The sequence below is a fragment of the Rhopalosiphum padi genome, chromosome 2 (genome assembly GCF_020882245.1).
Source record: "Rhopalosiphum padi isolate XX-2018 chromosome 2, ASM2088224v1, whole genome shotgun sequence".
Taxonomy (NCBI): Eukaryota; Metazoa; Arthropoda; class Insecta; order Hemiptera; family Aphididae; genus Rhopalosiphum; species Rhopalosiphum padi.
The window spans coordinates 28,491,383-28,503,886 of NC_083598.1; the positions used below are offsets into that span (position 1 = coordinate 28,491,383).

General features: G+C 24.3%; 1 protein-coding gene across 1 annotated transcript; it reads right to left on the reverse strand.

Moving 5' to 3' along the window:
* Positions 1-405: 405 nt before the first annotated feature.
* LOC132921224 (delta-like protein 1) lies at positions 406-4,931 on the reverse strand. The gene is made up of 9 exons (XM_060984113.1): positions 4,774-4,931; positions 2,949-3,126; positions 2,746-2,865; positions 2,585-2,645; positions 1,930-2,060; positions 1,807-1,867; positions 1,594-1,724; positions 1,375-1,514; positions 406-755 (listed from the first exon to the last, which is right to left on the reverse strand). The coding sequence occupies exons 1-9, from the start codon at positions 4,873-4,875 to the stop codon at positions 564-566; spliced, it is 1,116 nt and encodes a 371-aa protein (XP_060840096.1). The 5' UTR covers positions 4,876-4,931; the 3' UTR covers positions 406-563.
* Between the last annotated feature and the right edge of the window lie 7,573 nt (positions 4,932-12,504).

Genomic DNA, 12,504 nt, shown 5'->3' on the forward strand with positions numbered 1-12,504 from the left:
GCGTACAACATATTTTTAAGAACTTGTTTTCGTGCACATCAAAAGTAGTAAAAGGGTTTATTATTATATTAATAGTAAGGTCAGCAGTATGTCAACGATGCATCGAAATAAAGAATTAACTGTTCCCAAACGTTTTAGAAAGTCTGGGATACGATTTACTAAGTATAGAATATAGATATATGTTTTTATTTACCTATTGTGATTTATTTTATTATTTAATGTTTTAGTTATTATAGATATAATTTAATAATAATAAAACTACAAATTCTATTTACTTGTGATAAAATGTGACATAATTTGAAAAAAATATTAACACCTCATACATGTGTTTCCACCTAAGGCAGTGATTTGAACACAAATCTTACAGAACTATTAGAAACTGTTTTTCAAAATTAATTAGACAGGTTATATACTATAAAATATTATATTGTTTAAACTAGTTATATCAGTACAAAATCAATGTAATAAATAAATAAATAAATAAATAAAAACAATTATAAAACTAATTTTAAGATGAATAAATTATTATTTGACATATTGCTTTAATAAATGTCTTGACAATATTAAATTGTTTCATTAAGGGATTCATTTTCATTCACCAACGAAACTATGGAAGAATTAGGTTTTGTAGTTTCTTCTTCATATTCATCGTCGCCCTCTAATAATAAGTCTTCAGACACCGTCGAAGGTGTAGTTGTTGTTGATTTAAGAAGCATTAAGCTAGGCTTAGGAGGAACTAACCCGACAATCTCAACCTATAAAAGTATAAAAGAATATATTATAAGGTTTAACATGGTAAAATAATTTAAAACGTATTACATTTTTAATTACTAAAATACGTAGGATTGAATTTAACTTTTCAATACATTGAAGAGAAATTATTTTGTAATTTTCTCTTTGAAAAAAACATTAACTTTTATAATTTAATGATTAGTTATTGTAAAAAGGAGTTCTTTCACAAACATAGTTTTATTATGAACTTCTCAAGGATGTAAATATTATTTACATATCAAATTTATTAAGTTTGAAATGAAACAAAAAAATTTGCAATTATTCTTTACCGATAACGAATAATAAATTATGTATATCAATTGATTTACTATTTTTATTAGTGTACCTATTTATTAAAATAGATTAAATTAAATAAACATCAATACAAATATTAATTATTAATACCTAGCATAATAGCATATTTACATTTTTATGTTGAAATAACATTGAAACTTTACTTAGTTTCCATTTTGAGATTTATTATGTTTTGTTCTCCCCCTCCTAAATTAGTTACCCATGTTTACATACATGATACATTTATTAATATATGTCTATTTAATTTTACTTTATACCTAAGTTATAAAATCTTACTAAAAAAATTACCTTTTTTTTATCTACTTCACAATTTCGTCCAATGTATCCATCAGCACAAAGACATCTATAATTTCCATCTTCTTCTGGAAGACTTACACATGTAGCTCCATTTTGGCATGTCACATTGTTAGTTTCACAATATTTCAGTTCTAAAAAACATAAATAATAATTACTGTTAATCCTGATAATGGAGTTAATTTAGCTGTTATTTGTGTTTAACACAAGTACCTTGATCGCAGAGCATTCCACCCCAGCCGGGCTTACAATTACATTCCCACGGACGGTTACACGTCCCATGAACACAGCCTGGGTATGCGAAACATTGAGTACAGTTCTTACCCCACCAGCCTACTTTACACCTATAATCATTAATGAATAAATGTTTTATTTTTGAGTGTATACACCAGCACTGGTAATTAATATTGTTCATTAAATACATACCTGCATTCATTTGGTTTACGACAATATCCTCGATCTCGATGACAACCTTCAGAGCACACAGCTGTAAAAAAATATATTTAATTTAGAAAAAAACTGTTTATATATTAAACACATTTTACTTACGTATCTGACACAAAATTCCTTGCCATCCCTTTTCACATTTACATTCTAATGGTTTAGAGCAAGTCCCATGCATACATCCTGGCAATGGTTGACATTCTTTGCAAAGATCACCAGTCCAGCCTAAACGACACCTACATTATTTAAACAGACACGATTATACAAGAAAAACATATACAAATACACCTTGTGCTTATTTAAATAAATTAAAAACTAACCTTTGTAATAGAATTTTCGAACATTTTATACATAACAGTTTGAACAATTTAAACTTGCACATATTATTTTTAATATATAACTTCATATTATGATTTAAAATAGTTATGGTTAATGGTTATAGATATGACTTGGAAACGTTTATAATTTTGCAACTTGAATCATTTTTATAAATTAACATATTAATTACCATAAAAAGCACCTGCTTGTGTATCATATATTTTTTTTATTAATATATTTCAATTACAGAAAATTATTTTTCATTTAACATTTTTTTTTAATTTTTGTCGATTTTTACATAAAAAATATATTTAAAATTAAAATATGTTTAAGTAATATAATTTAGATAAATAAGTTTTAATTTCTCTAAATTTTAATTAACGGTTTAGTTATAACATGAATAGATGAAAATAATTATGCAAAGTCAATTTATTAAGCTTACCTGCATTCTCCCGGCCAGTCACAATACCCCTTACTCGGATGACAGTCTTCGTGGCATACCGCTATTAGTACGTTACGCATAAATAAAACATGTAAATTATTTAGATAATTTTAATGCACCATCCACACGTTTCTTAACTTTCAATAAAAAATCATCATTACGTTCTGAACAGAATATGCCGTCCCAGCCTTCTAAGCACTTGCATTCGAAACTATTGTTGCAGTAACCGTGTTGGCAGCCGGGCAGTGCTATACACTTGTTGCACATTTCACCGTAAAAACCTAAAATAATAATATTAATGCGATTGGTCATTATACACTATTCCAATGTAACACCTAGATTTCAGTTATCAGGTATTACTCACCTAACTTGCAACGGCATTCGGATGGCCGTTTGCAGTAACCTTGAATTGGGTCACAACCTTTCTTGCAAATTGGCACATCGCAAAGGTCACCTATCCACCCGGGTAGACATTTCATATCGCCATTGTCGTCGCAAACGTAATGACTCGATTCATTTTGCGTCGCTGGTGCCTCGCAAGCCTATATTGGGAAAGTTAGGTACATGCCATTTATAACAATACAACTCTGATGAAATATATCGAAACTCATTATTCCGAACTGACGTATATTTATAGTTATAATCATCAAAGTTGTTAAAGTATCAAATGCTAAAAATGAATATGCTTATTAATAACTAATTAAATACACATATATTTTATTTCAATTGAACTTTCTTATTCATTATTAATTATTATTATAAAATATATCGCTACCGAGTACAGACTATATCAATAATTATGAGTTATCTCATCCTACACTATATTATTTAAATAATACGATTTACTATCGTTCATAATAAATTACATAGATCAGGTAACAATAGGAAAATACAATGTAAATTATTTGTTTTATCGTACTCAATTAGCTGTATTAACAGTCGAAATTTAATCATAAATACAATTCTAAATCTATGAATGAATTGTTTAATTCCTCTCTGAATACAATGATAGAGCTCATTAGTCACTTTTAATGATTGTTATAGTCTTATAGGTAGGTAGTCAATATATATTGAGTACCTATAATAAAAGATATATTTAACAATATTTTCAATTTCGTATTTTCGTAATCAATTAAATATTTAAAAAGATATATAGAATAATATTTTTAAAAAACTGCAAATAAAATTCTTTAATTTATAAATATTTCTTTATTAAGGCCAAACTGTTTCATTAAGAGTTCAAAAACATTTTAAATCGACGGTAAATAAATTATTCCTATGCAAAGTAGATATAACTGTAATATAAACACTCGTAGGTGCCCTGCAATCATAAGTATATACACATGTAATAAATAAGTGTACTGTTAAATATTATTAATTTTCCACTCACTACTGGTTTCAATTATCAATTAATGTTTAAAAAGAACTGTCTATCAAGTTTCTACCAAACACAATATAAGTTATTCAGTTATTATTTCTTATAAGTTATTGAGACAAAAATATTTATAGGATATTTTTAGTTTCTTTAAATGATATATAGAATATAAATATCGACATCCACGACCCACTATAATACAAGTAATATACAGAAATTATATCGTATAAACATTATGTCGTAATGGTTATAATTAATGATATAAATGTTTTACTATTAAATCTGCACATTTTTAATACATTTGTATAGCTATAGTATGTAGGCTATCAGTTTACCGTTGCACAAAACCTGAGCGTTTTAGAACATACATATGTACGAGTATAATAACTTGTATGATACACAAATCGACACTTCGGCTAACACATCCTTGTTTATATAGTGGGTCACTAGGCTAACAGATCTGATCACGGACTTAACTATATAAGTATATAGTCAACGTGACCGATGATAATCATAATTAGAAAGTCAGTGTAAACCCTTATTGTTTCATTTAAAACGTAATTGTTTTTCGTTAAAATTAATTTTACAAAAACATTGAAATTATCACTTTGTCAATACTAATATAATTAAACAAACAAGCAAACAAACTCTTTAAAAAAACAATAACATTACTCAGTACTTACTAGTCCACGATTTACATTTTTAATTTGGAGTAAAAAACACAAAACAATACAATTTGATTTAATAATTTATTGAAATTATAAAAAAGTTAGCATTTTTATAATACTTCTTAAGTAATAATAATATTTTTTACCTGTTTTTTCCATTTTGGGATATTTTTGGATGCGGCTAAAATCCTTGGAACTCCAAAAGTACACAAAGTAAAAAGTACGGCTAGGGTACGTCTATCGGTCATGTTGACCAAACGACGTCTTATCAATGCTTTCACCAGAACTACACTGACTCATCCGAACATCCGAAGCAACCACTTCCCATTTCTTTTTGTAATTAGCATAAAAACGTGAGCGTTAGTTTCTTAGGTGCTATCTGATATTGCCACAATAGCGGGGAGACAAAAAATACTTCAATAATTAAAAAAAAAATTATTTATTATTACCAGAATAGTTAATAAATTAAAATCTGTAAATATCTTATGTAGAAAGTGTTATGAATCTTATGTATTATAGAATATTATATAAATTGTAAGTAGATTTCTAATATTACAACAAAATACAACATATTCTACTATAATTTATTCACACATATATAAATTAAATATATTAAAATCATTTTTTTTAATAAAAATAACTATTGTGGTCTTATTTATAAATATATATATATATATATATATATATAAATAAAAACTATTAATTAGAATATATATTAATATATTAAATAGGTACTTATAATATATAAAGTAAATTCAAAATCAAACTGATCTGCTATTAATGAACAGTTTCCCCACTTTAAATATTCAATTCTTTATTAAAATTATTTATTTTTATTTTTTTTCTCACAAATGTTCTTATTATAATTTTAGATAGTAAATAAGTATTAAAAATAAAAATCATATATTATTTGATTCTTTTAAAATTATCAGTATTTCAAAGTTGAGCATATTTAAATTAGATCGTAGTTTATAGTATAAAGTAAATTACCTTATATTTTTATTATATGTGTATTTATTTTAGACTAAAATATTTATAGTATATAGTTTTAGTGTCTGAACAATGCTACAGAGTTTTACAGGTGGAATTTTTCAGGCTTTCAATAAAATTATAGGCGCAGCCAGGTGGTGTGTAGGGTATGCGGTGGCATCTTCTAAACAAAAATAAAATTCTTTAAATATGACGCTTTTAGATTCTGAAAGAAGCAAGTCATTGGCCATTGTTTATAATATATTGTACAGGTAACCTGATAATTTGTAGTATTTTAATAATTTTATTTTGTGGCTAATGCTACTATAAATGCAATACAAATCATAGTTTAGTATATTATATTATACGTATTAATAACATTTTCACTGTGGAGGGAGGGGGGAGTTAAGATTTCCAGAAATATTTTCACCCTTGAATAAAATAGCTGGCTTCTCCTATGAATAAAATATACAAGTATTTTAGTACTTTATTTTCGAATTGTATAAAATCAATAGTAGTATTTCCGTATTAGCAATTGACTGCAATGTATAAAAACAATGTCCCATAGAATCGAAAGTTGTAATTAATAAGCGTTGGACAACTCCGAAGTAATTTTAGATATTCCATACGATCACACCTAGTAGCCTATAGTAAACAACAAGAGAAACCTAAAACTAGAAAGACTAATCATTTCTATATTATATGTATACATCACATTTAAAAAATAAATAATTGTTACAATTGTGATTATTGAATTTTAAAAACAAATTATTTTAACAAAATTCCTTTATTAGATAATATTTTATGCAATAGCAAATCAATAAAAAAAATTTTAACCATTTCCACAACCTATCCACAAAGTAATTAAAACATTTCCAAGGATTATGGGTGAATTATTATATTAAATGAAATTCTTTGAAACGCTTGGTTTATTAGTAAAGCCTAGAATTTCGAGCTTCTACCAATTGATCTCACTATATGTTAGTATATTCTTAGGACCTGATCAAGCTTTTACGAACAAGATAGTACATCTTGGAATAAACAATCTATTATGGTAAAAGTCCGAAATAAGTGTAAAAAATATTTTGAAAGATAAAATATAAATGAATAATCTATATTCTATAGTCTATACAATATGTTCACATATATTAACTTTATTTACTCATTTTAATAATAAATATAAATTTATTTAAAAAGTATATACCTAAAATCATTTATCAATACTACTAATGATAATATGATATAAAGATTACAGATTTTCTTAAATTTTAGGACAAATCTAATATAATGTATAAGCTAGTCCTTATTATTAAAGTTTAGATTGCAATAAGTTAATAAAACTAATAATTGAAAATATGTATTAATAGGAATTAGGAAGTTTTATTTCTTAGATGAATTCGAGAATATAAACAAAATATTTTATATTCAATATATATTTTTTACATATTATTTTAGCTTAAAACATAATATTCTAAATAAATATAATTGGTTTATCTTCATAATAATAAATTCTAAGTAAAATAAACCAATATTGGCAACACTAGACGAGCCGGCCGGTGAACAACGCCCCACTCCCCGAGGCCATTGACTTAAATTTCTATGTGACCGTAATAGTGTAGTTTAGTATAAAGTTTACTCCTTTAATTTGTGCACTAATATGCGCTAGTCGGTAATGTATACACAATACACATAATTGTACATTACACATTTTTTCTATATACATTTTATATACGGCGTTTGTGGCTTTGTGCTACATTTACACAATAACAAATAATAATAACTTAAACGCACGCAATACTTACGTAAAACAAATCACAATATTATAACAGAGTTGGCCGAATTGGGATTCAGGATTACTGAAGTAGTATAATAGTATAATATTTATGGAATGTGACTTTAGCTCAATATGACGTACAATATAATATTTACCGAAGAGGTGATACAACAGCATTTAGTGTAGTATAAGTTATCTAGTTAAAATGTACTTAGGCGTTAAATTAGTTAGTTGGTTTCTATTTTTTACCTATTTAGATGTATGTATTTGTTTTATTATAACATATTGACATCATCTTCTTAACAATATAGAACATTGTAGAATTATTAATTTATAATTTATCATGATTTAAGAATACTTCATAATCTATAACTCTACATTCTACAATCAATCTAAAATAATTAAATAAGTATAATTTGGCAACATTAATTGAATACATTTATTAAATCAAAATTATTTAATTATCTCTATAAAGTATATGCATCATTGAATAATTATTATGTATAAGAAATCATAATAAAAAGGAATACATATGTCAAATAAAAAACTATCAGTTAATTCTACTGACCTTTAACTTTCAAGAATTATATTGTTATAGGTAATAATTATATAACTTAAATACACATACACCATAAACATATACTAAAACTTATATTACGATTTAGACATTCAGAACAATAATATTATCTTAAATCTCTAAAAGAAAATTTAAATGTATACGGGCATAACCATGATTTGGGCAAATTTAAACTCCGCCAACATTTTGTAAATTACTCTAAAAACATTTTGGTACCGTATCTAAGTAGCGATAAGTTAGACGTTAACAGTTAAAAAAACATAAATTTAACTTAATAACTTAAAAGTAAATACTAATGGGAAAAAATATTAATTTAACACAGTTAAAAAAAGTTAATCTACTTTTATTATTTATAGTGTAGGACGTAGGTGTTTATACTTATTTTACTTTAATTAATAATTTAAGATGAAAAATAAAATAATATAATAATAATATAATTTTATTCAATAAAATAAAATATTTTTTATTAATTTTTTTTTATCCTAATATAATATAATTTTCTTTTATCAAATAGCAATTGAAAGTAATTTAATATTATTTCTATCTAATCTAATCGTATATTTGAACCTTTTGTTGTATATTATACCACACCACTGATATTCGAACAAATATTTTAGTTTCCCTCATAATACTAATAATAACTAGTAATAAAGATAACTGGATCTGACTATTTTCCCTTCTCAGTCAATCACATACCATTGTCATTACTTGATCTTGAATTTGAAAACTGTGTTTTAGTATTGATTAGTACAACACTAAACCAAATATTGACCACCTGAATTAATTGTATACCTAATATATTTAAAAAAACTTATATTGATGAACGAGCAATTTTCCCATCTAAAGTCTGGACAGAATCTTCTTTCGAATTAACAAAATCCACAAATGCTTGTGAATCATTCCATGCTTATTTTAACGCAAATTGTAACCATAGCCATCCAAATATTTTTATATTTATAGAATAGATACATTAAAGATTATTTATACAGAAATTAACACACAATTACAAAGTATACGTAAATCAAATAGTTGCTATAAATTAAAATAATAAATTAAAAAGACGACAACAATTATTAAATAAACTAATCCAAGATTATAAAGTACAAAAAATTAATGCATTTTATTATTATATGAAAAAAATTACACATTATTATTCAATCAACATGACGAAATCAATAATAATAATTTTAATAAAACTAATATAACGATGAATTTTTCTAAAAATAAAATATTATTTATTATGAGTTAAAATTACAAATATTTTTGGAGGATAACTAGAACCGCCTCGACGTGGTATCCTCTAATTTACGCAAAATGGTTCTAATTTTTTTTCATCGAGTGTTTTTAGAGGAATTAAAGTGAGTGTAATACGGTAACAAAATTATTTAAAGAAATTTACAATATGAGAATTTACCATTTAATTTTTTAGGGGTTTACATTTGCCTCCTTATTTCTTATAAAGAGTCAAGTCTTCAGTTAATATAAATGGTAAAATCATAGATAATACCAGATGATGTAAACTTTAAATCATACTTAATAATTCAAAGTAAAGGGTTAGTCTTTTACTCTTTTATCATCTTTAGAAATTACTTAATTACTTTTTCGACACGAATTAAATAAATAAATATTAACGTATGTACATAACTCAAATGTACGAGTATATCGTCATGATTAAAAGGAGTTGGAAGACATATAAACCATAACTATGAAGTTAAATATGTAGTAATCATAAGTCATAATGACATCTCACGACCATAAGATTTAATATAAATATATATATATTATTATTTCAAATTATTTGGTTATATTTCATAAACTACCATTGTAATAAACAAAAAATTAAAACGGTTATGAAGTAAAAATAGATATACATAATATCATATGGCATATTATATCATATTTAATCATTATTTTTGAAATTTATAGATTTAAAATACATTTAAAAAATCTATTTTTACTTAATATAGAACAAAACTTTAATTGGTTTATTAATCAATATTCTGTAAGATAATTTTTCCTTAAAACCTATTCGAAAAAAAGGGGATATTACTGTAGTCTGTTGAATAGTATCTGTATATGTTTAGAGAAGTAGATATCTCATCATTCTCATCATTATAAGTATTACTGTAAATTGTAATAATGATTAATGTTATATGGTCAAATACTCAAATGGATGTGTTAAATTTAAATTCAATGCATAGAAATAATCAATAAAAATCCATACGAAAAACAATTATGAGCGGAGTTGGTATCATATCAATCTCGATAATATCTATAATGAATAATGATATATTATATTTTATTTATGATAGGTATTACTAATAAATAATTAAGTTCTTATTTTTGTCAAAAACATTGCATATGAATTATGATTATAAGTCGATACAAAATAACGGTGGAAAAACTAAAAAACTATACTATAAAGTATAAGGTATAAATAGCTTCGATGGTTTATAAAAAATAATAATAATAAACAAAATAGCTAATAATTTCATGTCTCTATAATAAATATTTATATTTTTAATTTTAATTGTAATGACTTGAAACTGTTTGATACTTCGTATATTAATGTTTTTAATGTTTTTATATATAACGGAATTCGAATATGTATAAAAAAAAATAACGAATACTTATATATTATATTATTGATATGTTTGAACCACTGTAAACCGTAAGGAATACATATGATGAACTTTGAATTACATTTTAATGTGTTTTAGCTATAATACTTAAAGGTTAACAAATTGTAAAATATCTAATGTTTATAAATATCACAAAACTAGGAAAAATAATTCCAGTCCCTACGATTAATCATTTTTGAATTACAACTAAAAATAAAAATGATTGATGTTGCATAATGCGTAAATATTCCAGCTTTTTCACATTTTTTTTTTAGCTTTTTCCAATTATTTTGAAAAGTAAAAAGAATTTTTAATTTATTTATTAGATCTAATTTTTCTAGTAGAAATACCATCCTCGATAATGAAAATTGAAACATTTTTATTGTTTACACAATAAAAAAACATAGATCATTAAGCTTGGTGTCTGAAGATTTATAGGCTTAAAAAATACATGAATATACTTCTAGATAATATGCATAAAAAACCAAATTGTATTAAATTTTTAAATTACATATTTTTTTTTTATTAATTTCTAATATATATTAGTGCTTTTATACTCCTCTTTTTTTAAAATTATTTCACTTCCATATCCAAATTATTCAATCATTTAAATATATATATATATAAGCCAATATAATATATACATAGTATATACAGTATACACACACCTAGATTGTAATTGATGCCAAGAATCGTAGAGCTGTATGTCGTATAGAAAGTACACAATGTTGGAATTTTATTTTTAAATCAAATTTTTTTAGAATATTTAAAAAAATCAATATAAAAATACATAACGTCTAAATATACTTTAATAAGCAAACTCTTTAAAATAAATGTTAAATTCTTTATATACTAAATCTGTTTTTTTATTTGACTCTGCTTTAGGGCTAATTTAATTATCTAAAATAAACATTCAAATGATAGAAATCCCTAACTCTATTCACAAAATGTTGAAGAACCATTACCTAGATTTATTGTTCCGTTCAGAAACAAAAACGTAAGGTTTATTTTTAAGTTTTGAGCGAATTACAAAATAATATATTGAATTATTATTATACATATGTATATATTTGTCTGTTACATTACTTTTTATAGGAAATAAAAATCTTTTAACCATAAACTTTAAAAATTGTTTTTTTTGTTCTTTGGAAAATACTGAAATACATCAAGCTACATATTAAAAAAATAATACATCATACATATTATTATATATACACTAAAAATGTCAAAAATCATAAAAAGTATTTTTATAGATAGTTTAATAGCTTAACTGCTTAACACTAAACTATTTTATAATTATTATTTTTTTTTATTTTCATAATAGCTTTTGGTTAGGTATTAAGACTTGACATTTGATTCAAGGCCACTCGCATATTTATTTTAATATTCTTACTATATTATAGATTGGACGTTTTTAATAAAGACTTTATAATCGTTAATTATTTTTCATTTTAAATAATAGCTATAATATTGTTAAACAATCTTATAAACATGATTATAAATTCCTCTCCGATTCATTTTTAAAATTTTTAGAATTAGATTTAGAATTGTGAACATTTCCCCCTCCTCTTATAGCTATAATTGATAATTTATTAATAATTGTGGTGTAGTGATGGCATGCAAGGGTCGATCCGGCCGTCTCACCTTAAATCGAATGCTTAGAGCTTAGGACCAACAATAATTTGCCTGCCTTGCCATATTAATGCATATAGTTGAAAATTATAAAATATAAATATAAAAGTATCTTAAAATTATTTGAATTATTTATAAAACGTAATAATGTAGATAATAGAACAGTAGAGTCTCTGATTAAGTAACCTTTTGAAAAAACTATACAATTATAAAATATTATATGTTATATTATTACGTTTTTATCTTTGAATTGTGTATGAATATTAAGTACAATAATATTCATATTTCATTCTTTAACACGATT

Excerpts from the sequence above, each read along its gene's own strand:
- LOC132921224 (XM_060984113.1), bottom strand. The coding sequence starts at position 4,875 with ATGACCGATAGACGTACCCTAGCCGTACTTTTTACTTTGTGTACTTTT. Across the intron at positions 2,646-2,745 it reads CGGCATATTCTGTTCAGAAC|CGGTATGCCACGAAGACTGT; the intron begins GTAATGATGATT and ends ACGTACTAATAG. Across the intron at positions 1,868-1,929 it reads AGGAATTTTGTGTCAGATAC|CTGTGTGCTCTGAAGGTTGT; the intron begins GTAAGTAAAATG and ends ATTTTTTTACAG.